The sequence below is a fragment of the Gastrolobium bilobum genome, unplaced genomic scaffold (assembly GCF_033153095.1).
Source record: "Gastrolobium bilobum isolate Gb01-03AN ecotype WA unplaced genomic scaffold, APGP_CSIRO_Gbil_v1 utg500, whole genome shotgun sequence".
NCBI classification, from domain to species: Eukaryota; Viridiplantae; Streptophyta; class Magnoliopsida; order Fabales; family Fabaceae; genus Gastrolobium; species Gastrolobium bilobum.
The window spans coordinates 120,327-138,982 of record NW_026896335.1 but is presented as its reverse complement, the minus strand read 5'-3'; the positions used below and the strand labels follow the sequence as shown (position 1 = coordinate 138,982).

Genomic DNA, 18,656 nt, shown 5'->3' with positions numbered 1-18,656 from the left:
CTCTTTAAAAAAATGTTTAGCTGACCAGTTTGAACTAAAAGATCTTGGATCTCTCAAATATTTCCTTGGCATGGAAATTGCTCGGAGTAAGGAAGGAATTTCTTTAACTCAGAAAAAATACATTCTAGACCTGTTGCAAGAAACAGGTATGCTTGGGTGCAAGCCGGCAGAGACTCCAATTGAAGCTAATATCAAGATGGGAGTTGAGGACGGGGAAGATGTTGATAGGGAGCAGTACCAGAGACTAGTAGGGAAATTAATCTATTTGTCTCACACTCGTCCAGATATTGCTTTTGTTGTGAGCATGGTTAGCCAATTCATGCATTCTCCTAAGGAAAAACACCTTAGTGCTGTTTATAGAATTCTCAAGTACCTCAAAAATACCCCTGGTCGAGGAATTTTCTTTAAAAAGGGGCACAAAAGGATGATTGAAATCTATACAGATGCAGACTGGGCTGGCTTTGCAATGGACCGAAGATCTACTTCAGGATATTGTACTTATGTCTGGGGAAACCTTGTGACCTGGAGAAGTAAGAAACAAAATGTTGTTGCAAGAAGCAGTGCAGAAGCGGAATTTCGGGCTCTAGCCCATGGTATTTGTGAAGGAATTTGGTTAAGAAGGCTTCTGGAGGAGTTGAAGATCTCTTATTCCTTACCTATCAGATTATATTGTGATAATAAGGCTGCTGCCAGCATTGCTCAAAATCCTGTTCATCATGACAGAACAAAACATGTAGAAGTTGATCGTCACTTTATCAAAGAAAAATTAGAAGACGGTAGTGTATGCTTGACATATATACCAACCAAGGAACAAACGACAGATATCCTCACCAAAGGATTACTTAAGCCGACCTTTGAGGATTTGATCAGCAAGTTGAGAATGATCAATATATATCTCCCAACTTGAGGGGGAGTGTAGAATATTCTAGATTGTGATTTATCATTTATTAGTGTCTCTTTGTATTGTACATAAGTCAAAGTTTTCTGCTTGCTATTTATTTATGTAGGTTCAGCTATTTCTTGAGGTAGAAGTAGTTGAGGTAGCTTATTTATTGAGGTAGTTGAGGTAGCCCATTGTACTCAATATAAAAGAACCCATTGGGTCTCTCAATGAATTAAGAAAGTGTTATTCAGACAAAACACTTCTTCTTTTTTTCATCCTCACACCCCCCACTTTCTTTCTAGTGAAATTTCTTTCCTCGCACAGGTAGGTGGGCCTGTGCATCGTCCACCCTTCAAGCCCAATGGGCTTTCGTGTGAGGGAGCGTGTTAAGATATATAAAATCACTAAAAAGCCCTCACCCACCAGCTTAAGCTTTTGGGTTGAATTGTGTAAAGAACCAATTCAACCCAAAAGCTTAAACTTTTGGGTGAGGCTACATTAATAGTTTTATACATCTCAACATACCCCCTCACACGAGAGTCCATTGGGCTTGAAGAGTGGACAATGCACAGGCCCACCTACCTGTGCGAAGAAAGAAATTCCACTAGAAAGAAAGTGGGGGGTGTGAGGATCAAACCCGGTACACCGAGGCTCTGATACCATGTAAAGAACCAATTCAACCCAAAAGCTTAAGCTTATGGGTGAGGGTATATTAATGGTTTTATATATCTCAACAGATACATACTAAAGGAATAGATTAAATAATTTTCCCAACTACTGCCATACAAGTATATGCTATTGCTAACTGCAACTTGAAAGATCTGCAGCCTTTCTGATCTGTTTCCCTCTCTATATCTGTCAGTTCTTTCTACATCAGTCATTCTCTCACTCTAGCACATTAATTCACAACAGTTTATTTTTGTATTTAAATTTCACAAACCAAAATTCTATTCCTTCAAGCATGCTAAAACATGTTTTAGATACGTAAATATTTAGTAATAGTTAAAAAATAACTCTCAAGTCACACAAAACTATCAATATCAAATTCATGACCACTTAACCATAGAGGCTCTGATACCATATAAAGCGCTAATTCAATCCAAATGTTTAAGCTGCTAAATGAAGGTCACATTAATGGTTTTATATATTATATCTCCAACATCTGACTTGCTGAAAATGGAGGTTTCTGCATGTTCTATCACATGATACAAAGAACAAATAAAAAAGAGAATTTATGACTTACTGAGGTCTATGAAAACCACCGTATGTAGGGTATGCAGGCAGTTCAATAACATGTTGCCAGCGGTCCTAAAAAGCTATGAGAGTTGTATAAACAAATTTAGCCCACTACTGATTTTTGAGAACAGCACAAATGATAAATGAAAATGGTTCAAGATAATCTTTTGTTGTCTCTTAAGAAGCAGAGGAGCTACAAACAACAATTTCTGCCATTCTCATGCTTCTACCTGTTAGAATATCTCCTAATATCTTGTGAGTACCTTAGCATATTTTCAGAATATCGTTGGAATAGCTTAAAATACCTTAATATATTGTTGAATCAACTAGTCATCTAATTGAGGAAGCAATCTTAGCAGTGGATTCCTGACTTTAATATATTTTGTGATTTATTTCTGTTAGGACCCATTTGCAAGGTATGGGACTTAGAGTTCCCATATTGGTTGTATGGGCAACTAATGTGGAATTTATAAGGCATTGGACACTCTCATTCTTTGAGATAGCTTTTGGGATGGTGACATCAAGGTTCTTTTCAAATGGTATCAGAGCCTTCCACTATGTCTCCCGGTTGCAATTGAGCGGCGCAGGTGGTGACGCCGGCATTGCAATGTTCGCCTGGGGCTAGTAAAAGACTAGCGCAAAGCCAACCCGCATGGGCGCCAGGGCTGCTGAGCGTGGTGGAATGTTAGGACCCATTTGCAAAGTATGAGACTTGGAGTCCCACATTGGTTGTATAGGGCAACTAATATGGGGTTTATAAGACCTTGAACACTCTTACCCTTTGAGCTAACTTTTGAGGTGGTGACCTCAAGGTTCTTATCAATTTCCTTATTTAATTTAATTGGGGTTAGTTGTATTATTGTATTAGTGAGCTCGGACTTGTATTAGAAATACTACATTAGTACTTGACCAAATTATTTTAGTATAAATAGGACCTTGAGTTAATACTTTGTAACACATCATAATTCACCATATCAATTTAATAACCTATTATTCTGTCTCTAATTTATCTTTTCCCTCTTCCCTATGGAAATCACATAATTTCCACGTAGTATCAAGCGGTATCATCCTAGTGACCTAATCTCATCACTGTGACACTTTCGAGTTTCCTAAAATCTGGAATTCCACAAAGACAATGTCTTTTATGTCCATGATTCTTTTCTTCTCATTGATTTTCACTTTATAATAATAAAAATTCTAGTTTTTTCTGTCTATCCATTATTGTTTCACTGTATTTTTCTTTTCAGCATCCTTTTATTTTCTTCCTTTCTAGGCATACTCTCATTAAAGTACTCTTCTTTGCTTTCTTCCTCTTTTTGGTAGTATTGTTGCTTTTCCATTGTCAAAATGGCCTTGAGGGGGAAGAGTGCGAACAACAAAGCTAACATTCAATCCATTGGAGACATCTCTTCTTGCTGACGATCATATCAGTGGTGACTTCTCTTCCAACAATAATCATTCCAGTAGTGACATCTCTTCTTGCCGACTATTCATTCCTACAACAACTTTTCTACCCACTAAGGATCGTACCAATGTTTACTTTTCTTCCAGTTGATGTTCATTCCAATTATGACTTAGCTATGATTCACACCAGCCCCAGAATTAATTTCCAAGTTTTTATAGTCTCTTAAGAAGTAAGTTTTCTAGTGGTTTGAAGTTTCTAAATGGTGACTCGAGTTTTAGTCTTGCTGTGTATAATCACTTGCCAGAAATTTAAGCAGAACATCTTTCTATGAAGCCTTTTCAACCTTAGTCATGCAATAATGACCATTCCAACCGTCTTGCTGAGTTATTTTCCCATCAATGCTTATTTATTTGATGTCTCCAACATCCTTGAGTTTCCTTTCATAGTCATGTTTTATGGAGTCCACTTATATTTTGTTTTCTTTTTAAAGCGTTCATTTTTAACAAGCTTAGTAAGTTTTAGCTTGAAGGAGAATATAAGAGATCTCATCATATCTTGAGAGAAATTTATAATATCTTAGTATATCTTCAGAATACATTTATAATATCTTGGAATATCTCTAGAATATATTCTCGAATCAATTATTCATCTAATTGAGGAAGCAATCAGTTGAAGAAGAAAGGATAATATTATATTGAATTGTATATAATACAAACAAGAGGATACAATATATAGAAGCCTAATGGACTTAAAGGAATAAACCCAAAAAACTAAAAGGAAAGAAATCCTAAGAAGAAAAAGAAACAAATAATTACGGAAAGAAAAGGAAACAAATACAATTATTTACAACACAATCTTAAGAATGGTTTCCCAATTTCATTACATTTCCTAATTTGTTTCCTTATTTAATTAGGGTTAGTAGTCTTACAATATATGTGGGCTGGGGCTTGTACCAGTAGTATTAACCTAATTATATCAGTATAAATAGGACCATCAAGTTAGTTTTTTATAACACTATATCAATTTAATATTTTATTATTCTAAGTCTCTATTGTCTCTTTTCCTCCTTTCCTACCTAAACCCTACAATTCAAACGATACTAAACCCAACATGATGTAGAGGGGAGCCTGCTCGAAAAGCAATACAGTTAAGAGGGGAGAGTTTGTACGCTAAATAGGATTTTGTACCTCAGACTGAGGCAACACGGGACTCACATTCATTGGACAACAATGTTGGGTTGGAAAGAGCGGTCAATCTATACCAGGGGGCGGACAAACCATGCCCTGATACCAACTGATGTACAGGATAACCCATTCCTCAAAGCCAGATTGTTATGGAGGGAGCTCCTCTATTTTAAATAGGAGTTCTGTGTCTCACACCAATCCAATGTAGAACTCGTGCTTCTGTATCACAGCAACAACAAATCAATTTTTTTCTCGTTCCCTTGACAAACCTGATCCCTCTTTGCAGATAGCACAACACATATCAAGCATCATTGATGAGTTCACCCTTGCCTAATTCGGAACATGCAAAGTCTAGAAACTTACCCGAATTCTTTTGAACCTTCTAATGCGGTTGGTGAAAACCAAAAGTTTTCAGCATAGCCTTTGTACTAAGGTAAGAACTTCACCAGAAGCCACTAATAAACCAAAAAAGAAAGGTCAATAGTAAGATCTGTTTTGTAGTTTGGTTCTTGTAAAAGAAAAAAGGGCGGAGAGAGAGAGAGATACAGGATCAGCTCACTGGTTACTTTCAACCCAGTAAGCTGAGTGTCTAGAAGAAAATCAGGAGCTTGTCAGGAAGCGCAGATTTAGGAACCAACGAACTTCAATCATAGCCAGACTGGTACAGTCAAAAATTGAGCAAAGTGCTGCCAAAATGATGAGCAAAGGTGGATTGGGACAGCACATGACTGCATAGAAAGGTTGAACCACTGGAGCCGTGGAGAAGAAATGTAGAAACATGGGGAAGACAATAAAAGAAAAGAATCAGGAAAAGAAGAGGTGGCAAGACGCTTAAGCAGGGCTATTAGAAACACCAGTACTCTGCCTGCCACCTCTGCAAATATTTGATGGACTTATAACAGCAGGTGATAGCAAGGACCTAAATAAAAATGGAAAGAACTGACAGGCAACCAATTACCAAAAAAAAGTTAAGTGTATGGACCGTTAGAGATATTAGGGTTGTTACTAGTGGGCTTGGGCTTGGGCTTGTGCTAGCATTACTAGTATTGGACCTCTTAGTATAAATAGGAGTATTAGTCAAGGTATTACATCATATTTTGTAGAATATTCTAGATTATCATTTATTACTTCCTTGCTATTTGTTCCCTTATTTATTAATGTCTCTTGTTATTGTAAATAAGCCTCTTAGTTTAATGTTGCTATTTATTAGCATTGTTCTTTGTACTCAATATAAATAGGACCTATTGGGTCTCTCAATGTAATCAATCAATAGTGATATACAGAAAAAACACTCTTTCTTTTTCATCATGGTATCAGAGCATGAAAATTTTTAAAAGTGGATGTCGCATCAGACTTGTCTTTTAAGAGATATGCCCAACATACCCTAGAATGATCATCAATGAAAGTAATAAACCAACGAGCACCCGAGACATTTTTTTCACGAGCAGGTCCCCAAATATCACTATGAATCAATGTAAAGAGAGAAGATTCATGATATTTCTTAGGAGAATAAGTGACACGAGAATGTTTTGCAAGCTGACAAATATCACAAAGACAACTTGGCTTTTTATTGATAAATAAGTTAGGGAATAACTTCTGAAGATAAACAAAATTTGGGTGCCCTAACCTACGATGCCATAACAAAACATCATTACAATCATCTGATAAACATAGAGAGTGGTTTGAAAAAATCCTCCTTTCACAAAGATCCTCCTCCAAATAGTATAGCCCTTCTTCCTCTCTTGATGTGTTTTGCGCCTGCTGTAGAATTTTCCCCATTTACCAGGAGGATCACAAGGACTGGGAGGATCATTAGACTCAGGTATAGTTGCTCCCCCTGTTTTCTTCCCAATAACTCCCCCTGTTTCCAAAGGCCAAGGTAAGACAGCAGCTTCATTTGGTTTCCCAGGCTTATCTTCATCAATACCAGTAGACTCCCCCTGAAGAGAAGTCGGGGAAAAAAAGGATTGTGTCTCATAAAAGGTAACATCCATGGAAACAAAGACCTTACGGAGAGAAGGTGAGTAACACTTATAGCCTTTTTGATTAGGGGAATATCCTATGAAGACACACCTAATAGATTTAGGGTCAAGTTTGGACCTTTGATGTGGAGGAATATGTACAAAGACCACACAACCAAATATTTTTGGAAGAAGAGAAAGAGCACAGAAAGAAGAAAAAGATTTAGTAAGACAAGATAAAGGAGAATGAAAATTTAGTACCCGAGAAGGCATTCGATTAATGAGATAAGAAGCTGTCAAGATGGCTTCCCCCCACAGATATTTAGGGACATGCATCGTGAATAAGAGAGCTCGAGCAACTTCAATTAGATGTCTATTTTTCCTTTCAGCCACCCCATTTTGTTGAGGGGTGTTAGGACAAGAACTTTGATGAATAATTCCATGCTGGTTTAGGTAATCTCCAAGAACAGAATTAAAATATTCAGTGCCATTGTCTGTTCGCAGAATATTCAGTGTTTACATGGATCCACCTCCTGGTTTTGAAAAAGGGGATGGTTCTGTGTGCAAGTTGCAGAAGTCTCTCTATGGACTTAAACAATCTCCCAGAGAATGGTTTGGGAAATTTACTCAAGCTGTTAAGGGAAGAGGGTTCACCCAAGCTCAGACTGATCACACTTTATTCTTTAAACACTCTGACAAGGGTAGAATTGTTATCCTCATTGTTTATGTTGATGACATAATTGTCACTGGTAATGATACCGAGGAGATAGCCTCTTTAAAAAAATGTTTAGCTGATCAGTTTGAACTAAAAGATCTTGGATCTCTCAAATACTTCCTTGGCATGGAAGTTGCTCGAAGTAAGGAAGGAATTTCCTTAACTCAGAAAAAATACATTCTAGACCTGTTGCAAGAAACAGGTATGCTTGGGTGCAAGCCAGCAGAGACTCCAATTGAAGCTAATATCAAGATGGGAGTTGAGGACAGGGAAGATGTTGATAAGGAGCAGTACCAGAGACTAGTGGGGAAATTAATCTATTTGTCTCACACTCGTCCTGATATTGCTTTTGTTGTGAGCATGGTTAGCCAATTCATGCATTCTCCTAAGGAAAAACACCTTAGTGTTGTTTATAGAATTCTCAAGTACCTCAAAAACACCCCTGGTCGAGGAATTCTCTTTAAAAAGGGGAACAAAAGGATGATTGAAGTTTATACAGATGCAGACTGGGCTGGCTCTGCAATGGACCGAAGATCTACTTCAGAATATTGTACTTATGTATGGGGAAACCTTGTGACCTAGAGAAGTAAGAAACAAACTGTTGTTGCAAGAAGCAGTGCAGAAGCGGAATTTCGGGCTTTAGGCCATGGTATTTGTGAAGGAATTTGGTTAAGAAGGCTTCTGGAAGAGTTGAAGATCTCTTATTCCCTACCTATCAGATTATATTGTGATAATAAAGCTGTTATCAGCATTGCTCAAAATCCTGTCCATCATGACAGAACAAAACATGTGGAAGTCGATCGTCACTTTATCAAAGAAAAATTAGAAGACGGTAGTGTATGCTTGTCATATATACCTACCAAGGAACAAACGGCAGATATTCTCACCAAAGGTTTACTTAAGCCGACCTTTGAGGATTTGATCAGCAAGTTGGGAATGATCAATATATATCTCCCAACTTGAGGGGGAGTGTAGAATATTCTAGATTATCATTTATTACTTCCTTGCTATTTGTTCCCTTATTTATTAATGTCTCTTGTTATTGTAAATAAGCCTCTTAGTTTACTGTTGCTATTTATTAGCATTGTTCTTTGTACTCAATATAAATAGGACCTATTGGGTCTCTCAATGTAATCAATCAATAGTGTTATACAGAAAAACACTCTTTCTTTTTCATCATATTTACATCCTGTCAATAGTATTTTCATTTTTCAGTTTATTAGTCTAGATCGTTTCTCTTTTCTTTCTCTGACCCTAAACTTATAATTCTTTAAGATGTACCAAATTTAAAATCCAAGTAAAACTATAGGGACTAAATGATTACATAAAACGAAAAATATGTCAAATCAAGCTACTGTTAGAGTATAAGCCCTGTTAGTAAAAAGGTTTACCTCATCAAATTGCAGTTAGGGAACATGTGTAGAGCTTTTCTGAGGTGGACAACTCCACTCTGAACTTTAAGGCAGCAATCAGACTCATTTTTCACCTGTCAAAACCATACCATAACACTTTTTCATCTTGCCTTCATGTTGTGGGGAATGAAGGAGGAGGAGACAGGAGGAAGCAAAATTAAGAGGCTAAAAAAATACCAGTTTACCGAGCGCTATTAAAAAGTGCATCCTGGCAAATTCTTCATGATATTTGAGAAATAATCGGCTACTTGAGACAACAAATCCAAGACGATTGTGTGCATCAAGAGCATTGATAGCTGACATAACAAAACTAACTTTTGAGCTTTGAAATAGCTCCTTCGGCATTTTCATAATGCTAGTGATGACTGCATCCAGTCCACTTATGGAGTATACTAATCTACAGATGAAACAAATGGATGGTGCAATAGATGTCTTTTCCATAGAAGAAAGACTTGCAGCAAGACTTTTAGCTACAGAGAGAGCCAAATCATTTTCACCAAGTTGCCACAACGAGAAAGCATATACTTGTAAACCTTCTTCATCAAGTGCCCCTTAAACAATATATCACACAAAAAGTGTTAACAAGACGAGAAGTGAAAATACATTTTCATACCATGCTCAGCCAAAACATCCTTCACAAAAAATCATAGGTTATAAAACAAAAAGCAAAGCATCCCCAAATCACGTTTTACATGCGACAGCTCACATGAATATACAGCGACGGGCATCCATTTACTTCATAATTCATTCTTAGGAATTACGAACAGAACAGTGGAAAATTTATAGTGAATAAAAATAATTTTAGTAATAGAGTGATTTAACATTCAATGAATCTCAACAATAAGGCTTTAAGTTTTGAAGAAAAAACAATTAAATTGAAGAACTCTAAACAGGTTGAAGAAAAGAAGAAGTGGAAGAAGTGTTTTATCTGAATAATACTTTCTTGATTCATTGAGAGACCCAATGAGTCCTTTTTATATTGAGTACATCCAACTACCTCAACTACTTTAATAAATATACAACCACCAACTACATCAATAAATATACAACTACCAACTACATCAATAAATACTATCTAGAATATTCTACATATTCTACACTCCCCCTCAAGTTGGGAGATATATATTGATCATTCTCAACTTGCTGATCAAATTCTCAAAGGTCGGCTTAAGTAATCCTTTGGTGAGGATATCCGCCGTATGTTCCTTGGTAGGTATATATGTCAAGCATACACTACCGTCTTCTAATTTCTTTTTGATAAAGTGACGATCAACTTCCACATGTTTTGTTCTGTCATGATGAACAGGATTTTGAGCAATGCTGACAGCAGTCTTATTATCACAATATAATCTGATAGGTAGGGAATAAGAGATCTCCAGCTCCTCCAGAAGCCTTCGTAACCAAATTCCTTCACAAATACCATGGGCTAGAGCCCGAAATTCCGCTTCTGCACTGCTTCTTGCAACAACAGTTTGTTTCTTACTTCTCCAGGTCACAAGGTTTCCCCAGACATAAGTACAATATCCTGAAGTAGATCTTCGGTCCATTGCAGAGCCAGCCCAGTCTGCATCTGTATAGATTTCAATCATCCTTTTGTGCCCTTTTTAAAGAAAATTCCTCGACCAGGGGTATTTTTGAGGTATTTGAGAATTCTATAAACAGCACTAAGGTGTTTTTCCTTAGGAGAATGCATGAATTGGCTAACCATGCTCACAGCAAAAGCAATATCAGGACGAGTGTGAGACAAATAGATTAATTTTCCCACTAGTCTCTGGTACTGCTCCCTATCAACATCTTCCCCGTCCTCAACTCCCATCTTGATATTAGCTTCAATTGGAGTCTCTGCCGGCTTGCACCCAAGCATACCTATTTCTTGCAACAGATCTAGAATGTATTTTTTCTGAGTTAAAGAAATTCCTTCCTTACTCCGAGCAATTTCCATGCCAAGGAAATATTTGAGAGATCCAAGATCTTTTAGTTCAAACTGGTCAGCTAAACATTTTTTTAAAGAGGTTATCTCCTCGGTATCATTACCAGTGACAATTATGTCATCAACATAAACGATCAGAATAGCAATTCTTCCTTTGTCGGAGTGTTTAAAAAATAAAGTGTGATCAGTCTGAGCTTGGGTGAACCCTCTTCCCTTAACAGCTTGAGTAAATTTCCCAAACCATTCTCTGGGAGATTGTTTAAGTCCATAGAGAGACTTCTGCAACTTGCACACAGAACCATCCCCTTTTTCAAAACCAGGAGGTGTATCCATGTAAACTTCCTCATGGAGATCACCATTCAAGAAGGCATTCTTAACATCTAACTGTTGCAATGGCCAATCAAGGTTGGCGGCAAGAGATAGCAGAACGCGGATAGTGTTAAGTTTGGCAACATGAGCAAATGTCTCCTGATAATCTATCCCATGAGTCTGAGTAAATCCCTTAGCAACTAATCTGGCCTTATACCTATTGATGCTATTGTCTGCATTGAATTTTATTGTGAACACCCACTTGCAACCAACAGTTTTCTTTCCTTTAGGTAATGTCACAAACTCCCATGTTCCATTTTTTGTAAGTGCATCCATTTCTTCTAATACTGCATTCCTCCATTTTAGGTCATCAAGTGCTTCTTGGATATTTTTGGGTATCCTGGTACTATCTAACATAGTGTTGAAAGCACGAAAACCTAGAGACAACTTTTCATATGAGATATAATGGGAAATAGGATGAGCAGTGCAAGATCTAATACCTTTCCGAAGAGCAATAGGCATATCAACGTTGGTTATACTAGTACATTCAAGTGGGTTGCTGGCACAAGGACTCGAGTCAGGATCCTGGCAGTCTAGAGTATCTTCATGTGTTTTGCGGCTGCTGTAAAATTTTTCCCATTTACCGGGAGTATCACAAGGAGGATCATTAGATTCAGGTATAGTTGCTCCCCATGTTTCCTTCCCAATAACTCCACCTGTTTCCAAAGGCCAAGGTAAGACAGCAACATCATTTGGTTTCCCAGGCTTATCTTCATCCATACCAATAGACTCCCCCTGAAGAGAAGTCGGGGAAAAAAAGGATTGTGTCTCATAAAAGGTAACATCCATGGAAACAAAAACCTTACGAAGAGAAGGTGAGTAACACTTATAACCTTTTTGATTAGGGGAATATCCTATGAAGACACATCTGATGGATTTAGGGTCAAGTTTGGACCTTTGATGTGGAGGAATATGCACAAAAACCACACAGCCAAATATTTTGGGAGGAAGAGAAGAAAGAGCACTGAAAAAGGGAAAAGATTTAGTAAGACAGGATAAAGGAGAATGAAAATTTAGTACACGAGAAGGCATCCGATTAATGAGATAACAGGCTGTCAAGACGGCTTCCTCCCACAGGTATTTAGGGACATGCATCGTGAATAAAAGAGCTCGAGCAACTTCAATTAGATGTCTATTTTTCCTTTCACCCACCCCATTTTGTTGAGGGGTGTTAGGACAAGAACTTTGATGAATAATTTCATGCTGGTTTAGGTAATCTCCAAGAACTGAATTAAAATATTCAGTACCATTGTCTGTTCGCAGAATTTTGATAGAAGTCTGAAATTAAGTTTGAATCATAGCATGAAAGTTTTTAAAAGTGGATGCTGCCTCAGACTTATCTTTTAAGAGATATACCCAACATACCCTAGAATGATAATCAATGGAAGTAATAAACCAACGAGCACCCGAGACATTTTTTTCACGAGCAGGTCCCCAAATATCACTATGAATCAATGTAAAGGGAGAAGATTCTTGATATTTCTTAGGAGAATAAGTGACACGAGAGTGCTTTGCAAGCTGACAAATATCACAAAGAAGGGAACTTGGCTTTTTATTGATAAATAAGTTCGGTAATAACTTCTGGAGATATACAAAATTTGGGTGTCCCAACCTACGATGCCATAACAAAACATCATTACAGTCATCTGATAAACATAGAGAGTGGTTCGAAAAAATCCTCTTTTCACAATGAACATCTGTAAAATAGTATAGCCCTTCTTCCTCTCTAGCACTGTCAATCATCATCCCCGAGTCTTGTTCTTGAAAGATACAAGCATTTGCAGAGAACTTAGCAACACAATGCAACTCAGCAGTAAGTTTGCTAATAGAGATGAGATTACAAGTAAGAGAGGGAACATGAAGTACTGAGTTCAAAATAATATGCTCAGAAAGTTTAATGGATCCCTTTCCCGCAATAGTGGAGAAATTCCCATCAGCTGTTCTTATTCGTGACGGGTGATAGTAAGGGGTATAGGAGAAAAATAAGGTTGCATTACCTGTCATGTGATCAGAGGCCCCTGAATCAAGGATCCAACGATTACTACGTTCAACATGGAATGCCATACCTTTTTGAGCAACATGACTAGTTGCCTCAGCAGATTGAGACATCAATTTCTGAAAAGACGAATTTTCAAAATTTTCAACGTCCATGGTTTTCTAACAACAGGTACCCAAAAAAAGGTTCCTCCAAATACGATTTTGACCCTCAGAACAGGAAGAGGGTTGCTCGCAAAAATCAATGAATAAGAGCAATCTTGGCTACAGTGAAACAGTAATTGCTACAGTAATGAACAGTACTGCTACAGGTCTTCTGTGGGCTGGCTCAGAATCTTGTTCTGAACCTAATGGTGGCCTTGGTTTCGTGGTTGGAGGTGTCTAGGTAAGGATTCTGGCTTGGGCAGTGGCTAAAACGAAAAAAAATGGAATAGGAAAATGACTTAAAATTAAATCAGAACGGGGAAGAGACTGGAATATAACCAGCTCTTGATACCATGAAGAAAAGAAGAAGTGGAAGAAGTGTTTTATCTGAATAATACTTTCTTGATTCATTGAGAGACCCAATGGGTCCTTTTTATATTGAGTACATCCAACTACCTCAACTACTTTAATAAATATACAACCACCAACTACATCAATAAATATACAACTACCAACTAAATATACAACTACCAACTATATCAATAAATACTATCTAGAATATTCTACATATTCTACACAGGTAAATTGCAAAATCTGAATCTGAACCTTCTTTCTTCAAATTTTCACATTCCTGCAAAGCATCAACTGCATTCCCTGCCTGTATCAAATGATATGAGTTAGTGAAAGTCATTAAAGAATTTGAATAAAAAAAATAAGACTAAGAGATCTCTAGTATATTTACTTTAGAAAGTGATCTGGCCAAATTGATTGATACGTCCCTGATATGTGAGTTTTGAATATTCCATGATCCAATATTAATTGCATGACGTGCTAATCTATAAAAAGTAGCAGCAGACTTATAATCTTTTCGAACCTCACAAACCAGCCCATGTAAATTATGGGATTCAGGATAGTGAGGAGAAAGCTGCACTGCCTGCTGAATAGCTCCAAAAACCTGTGACGAATAAATGCAGCATGGGCATGAATTTAAAGGTAGGCAGCTGCTTCAGAAGAGGCAAAATAAAATGTGTAATCACCACAGGAAATCACTAATCTACTATATAAGCTAACCTGTGAAGATGAAAGATGACCACTCAGCAAAGCAAGCTTAGCGAGCCCAATTTGGAATTCAGCTAACTGCACAGTAATCAACAAATATTTTAAAGAAAGTAATATGAATTTAAATTTAGCCAGAGAAAAGTACTTGGCTAAAGTAATGCCCTTTAAATCTATGAAACAAGTAAAACCATTCCCCATTAAACCCATTCCAACTTGTGAGGAAAGGGTGAGGAAATCTTTATACGCAACTTTACCCTTACAATTTGCAAGGAGGCTATTTCCAAGATTATCACCTATGACCTGTCGGTTACCAAGGAGCAGCTTTACCACTGCTCCAGGCTCACCCTCGTAAATCTATGAAACAAGTATTGAGAGGGAAATCCCTTTGACACACTGATAAGGGCTAGACTCCAATGCCGCCCCTGATAATAATACCCAAACACAACAAATATGCGGTAATGATAAATAAACTCCAAACCCTAACAGTAGAACAATATAAACAAAAAAAAGTCCAATAAATTGCATGTTACATGACAGAAATGAGTAAATTACAGGCATTATCTGCACAGCTCGTGAACAGCTTTCAAATGCCTCATCTGGTGCAGGCTCCCTACAATATAAAGACAGAATATAGTCAGAAAAATCAGCAAAATAATAGACAAGCTAAACTAATATTTACATGCTACATGATAATGAAAAAATAAATGAAATTAGAATTATACCTCACACAACACTCAGCTGACATGCTTGCCCATGGCAATGCGAGGCCTGGGTCAATACTTCTAGCACGATCAAACAATTGTCGTGCCAATTGCTTTTCACCCACTTTACAATACAGCTGAAAAAGTTAGACAAACTTACACCAGTTGGGAAATCCAAATCCGCACAAACAATTTTTTATGTCTTTCAATATGATGATGTGCATTAAAAAAGTAACAAAGGTGCAGAGGTTGCCATGTTAACAAACCCATGCATAAATTATTATAGACACCCACCCAATATCTAAGGTGTATATTAGGAGAAAATGGTGGGGTAGCAGGGACTCACTCCCTCTTGTAGGCAAGGGGTACAAGGTGAAAATATTTCTTAATTACCTACACGTGGCATGTGATGAGGAAAGCAGGAAGACAATTTGGGTAGGATACAAAGAAGGGTAAGGAGAGAAAGGAGGAGGAAAGCATTAATTGAGAGAAAAAGGGAATGGATATTCTAAAGTAACCAATTCAACTCAACAACTTAAACTGAAAGTCATATTAATGGTTTTATATTATATTTCTATAACATATACCCTCCCACAAGGACTTATTGGGCACGAAGGGTGGATAATGTACAGGACCACCTAACTGTGCTAAGAAATTCCACAATATTTATTTGGAGAATATTATAAGAATGGGAAGCGGCAAGAATCAAACTCTGGACTACTTGGTCACAGAGGTTATGATACCATGTAAAGTAATTAATTCAACCCAATAACTTAAGCTATTAGTTGAAGGCCACATTGATGGTTTTATTATATTTCTGTAATATATATTTTTTTTAATTTAAAAGCACAACTTATTAATTAATTTTGATCATACACCAATTCTCTGATTTTAAGGCCACATTGCCATGACATCCTGACTCTATATATTTGCTAATAACACTAGCAACTGAAATTTGATGTAAAACTTTAACAACAGTTACAGCAGAAGTAATCAAAGCAACCCTGTGAACAGTCATAGCAATAGGAACAACATTCATTGATGACATTGTCTTGTGCATCATCCCAGCTTTGTATTCAAATGATTCTGCTGGAGTTGGTTCCATTTTCATTGACACTCTCTCTCTTTTTCTCTGTCTTTCATGCTATCTCGCTATAAAGGAATATGAAAAGTGAAGCAAGGCACTGAAATTGAAAAGGCAGGAATCTAGAAACAAATGCATGTGAATGCACCTCGTCACAAGGTCAAGCTGTTAAAAAACCCAAAAGAATCAAATGTCATTCTTAATTTCTGATTCCCAACAACTTAAGCTGTTAATAATGGTATAGACTAAAGGTTCTGTGCATCTGCAGAACTTTAGATTTATCTTTTTTTTTTCCTGCTCTCTCAGAGATTATCTCTCACTGTTAGGAGATAGTCTCCATTGTTTCTTATTAGCAAAATTAGTTTCTGATGGGTCTGAGGTAACATTGATGGGCCTGATTTAATTAGTTAGTTAGGAAATTGTTCTAGAATATTCTGAGAGTTAGAATAAAAGAGAGTGAGTGTATGTAGTGAGGAGGCATGAATTGAGAATTGGTTTAGTGGGGAAATTGGGGATCTCTAGGAAACTCTTGGAGCCTAGGTATGTTGGCTTTGAGAGGGAGTTGAGGTCTTTGGGTTTATCTTTTCTACATTGTCATTGTTATTCCTTTTGTATTTGCTTTGTTTGTATTCACTGTTTGATTCAGTTGTAATTCCTTATCACAGTGTGATAGGTTGGAGTCAGTAATTAGGAATTCTATATGGCTTAAGTTAATTGAAGAATATCATGAGATGTCTTTCAGTTCATCTATAGTTGTACTCTGTTTATTGTGATTTCCATTACTGTCTAGTATTATATATGCATAGGTGCCATCAATTTGGTATCAGAGCACTTCCGATCTAGAGGGTGCTTTCTGGTCCAGATCTAAAAAAAAAATGGAATACAGATTGACGAAGGTTGAGAGAAGCTTTGATCGTATGGAAGAAAGAATGGATGGAGTGGAAGACGCTTTTCGTCAACTTCAGGAAACAATGCTAACGTTAATAGACCGCATCGATCCGTGTTTTGCAGAAGAACTAAAAGCGAGAAAAAGCTTGAAAGATGAAGGAAAAGAAGATGGTAGCACTGCAAAAGAAGAGACAGAAGAAATCAGAACAAGAGGAATCAAAAAAAGAGGTAGAGGATAAAGAAAGTAGCGAAGCAGAAGACAAAGAAGAAGTAGAAGAAGCGGACGAAAAAGATAGAAAAGTGGTTGAAAAAAAAGAACAGCAAAGGGAACAAGGGCATGAGAAGAAGCAACCACAAAAAAAGCACGTGAAGCAGAGGGTAGAAGAAAGAGAAAAGGTTAGAGTGGGTCAGATTTTTTCTAGGTCAATTGGAGGTGGGGCGGGGCACCATTCACCACCAGCTTTGGCCCATCAAGACAGCACATGGACTGGGCCCAATGCTTCCAGCAATGAGGTGCAAAATAGGCAGGGAACTAATCAATTTGGGCCCAATTAGGTGGGAGCCCAAACTCAAGCTAATGAAAGGAATGGGTCCAATTCTAGGATTCCAATTTCTGTTCGTGAAGCAAGACACAACAATGGAGAAGGGCGAAGGGCGCTGGGAGGAGTTGCAACATAGGATGGCGGGCAAAGAGGATGCCATGGTTTGCGAATTCGCTGCCGAACACAAGAGGAGGGGGACGATCAAAGAAGGCACAATTTTTCTTTCAGGTGTGGTTTTTTTTTCTTGTTCCTGGGCATGTCTATCAACTCTCATTTGCGTGTGATGATTCTGGATAAGGATAGGGAGAAACTGTACCATGAAGAGGGGATACATGGCTGGAATTTCATATCAATATACTCTATTCTTTGGCCAGAAACACCACAAAAAACAGAGAATGGGGACAATAGAATTATACACCGTTCTGTGGCCAAGAAGGACACAGAAAATAGGGCACTAGCGAGCAACAAGGGCATAATGATTTGTAAGGATGCAGCAAAAACCACTGGTGTGTGCTTTAAACAATGGGACCCAGGTGGAAATTCCTCTCACATTATCTGCCTTTTCTCTTCACCTTGAGGACAAGATGAATTTTTGAGAGGCAGTATTGATGGGCCTGAGTTAATTAGTTAGTTAAGAAATTGTTCTAGAATATTCTGAGTTAGAATAAAAAGGAGTGAGTGTGTGTAGTAAGGATGCATAAATTGAGAATTGGTTTAGTGGAAAAATTGAGGATCTCTAGGAAACTCTTGGAGCCTAGGTATGTTGGCTTGGAGTTGAGGTCTTTGGGTTGATCTTTTCCGTATTGTCATTGTTATTCCTTTTGTATTTGCTTTGTTTGGATTCACTGTTTGATTTAGTTGCAATTCCTTGTCACAGTGTGATAGGTTGGAGTCAGTAATTAGGAATCTATCACTGGAATTCTGTATGGCTTGAGTTAATTGAAGAATATCATGAGATGTCTTTTAGTTCATCTATAGTTGTACTCTGTTTTATTGTGATTTCCATTACTGTCCAGCATTATACACGCATAGGTGCCATCAGTTTCGAATAAATTAGTATCAGAGCTACAGATCTAGGAGTTGCGGATACTGAATTTAAACGTGATTCCAATGTTTACAGCATAAAAAACCTATGGATAGATTATCAG

The 18,656-nt window shown here is 37.5% G+C and overlaps 1 protein-coding gene across 4 annotated transcripts in view; it reads right to left on the bottom strand.

The window, feature by feature from the left end:
• Positions 1-18,656, bottom strand: part of LOC133299068 (tetratricopeptide repeat protein SKI3) — a 36,491-nt gene that overhangs the window by 6,585 nt on the left and 11,250 nt on the right. For 3 of the 4 annotated variants that reach the window (XM_061498478.1, XM_061498480.1, XM_061498481.1), the window contains 7 exons: positions 15,016-15,131; positions 14,846-14,903; positions 14,306-14,371; positions 13,977-14,189; positions 13,841-13,892; positions 8,974-9,347; positions 8,776-8,870 (listed from right to left, as the gene is read on the bottom strand). In XM_061498478.1, coding sequence (XP_061354462.1) covers positions 8,776-8,870; positions 8,974-9,347; positions 13,841-13,892; positions 13,977-14,189; positions 14,306-14,371; positions 14,846-14,903; positions 15,016-15,131 — 974 coding nt within the window. The remainder of the gene's footprint in view (positions 1-8,775; positions 8,871-8,973; positions 9,348-13,840; positions 13,893-13,976; positions 14,190-14,305; positions 14,372-14,845; positions 14,904-15,015; positions 15,132-18,656) is intronic. The other variant, XM_061498479.1, reaches the window with a different exon arrangement.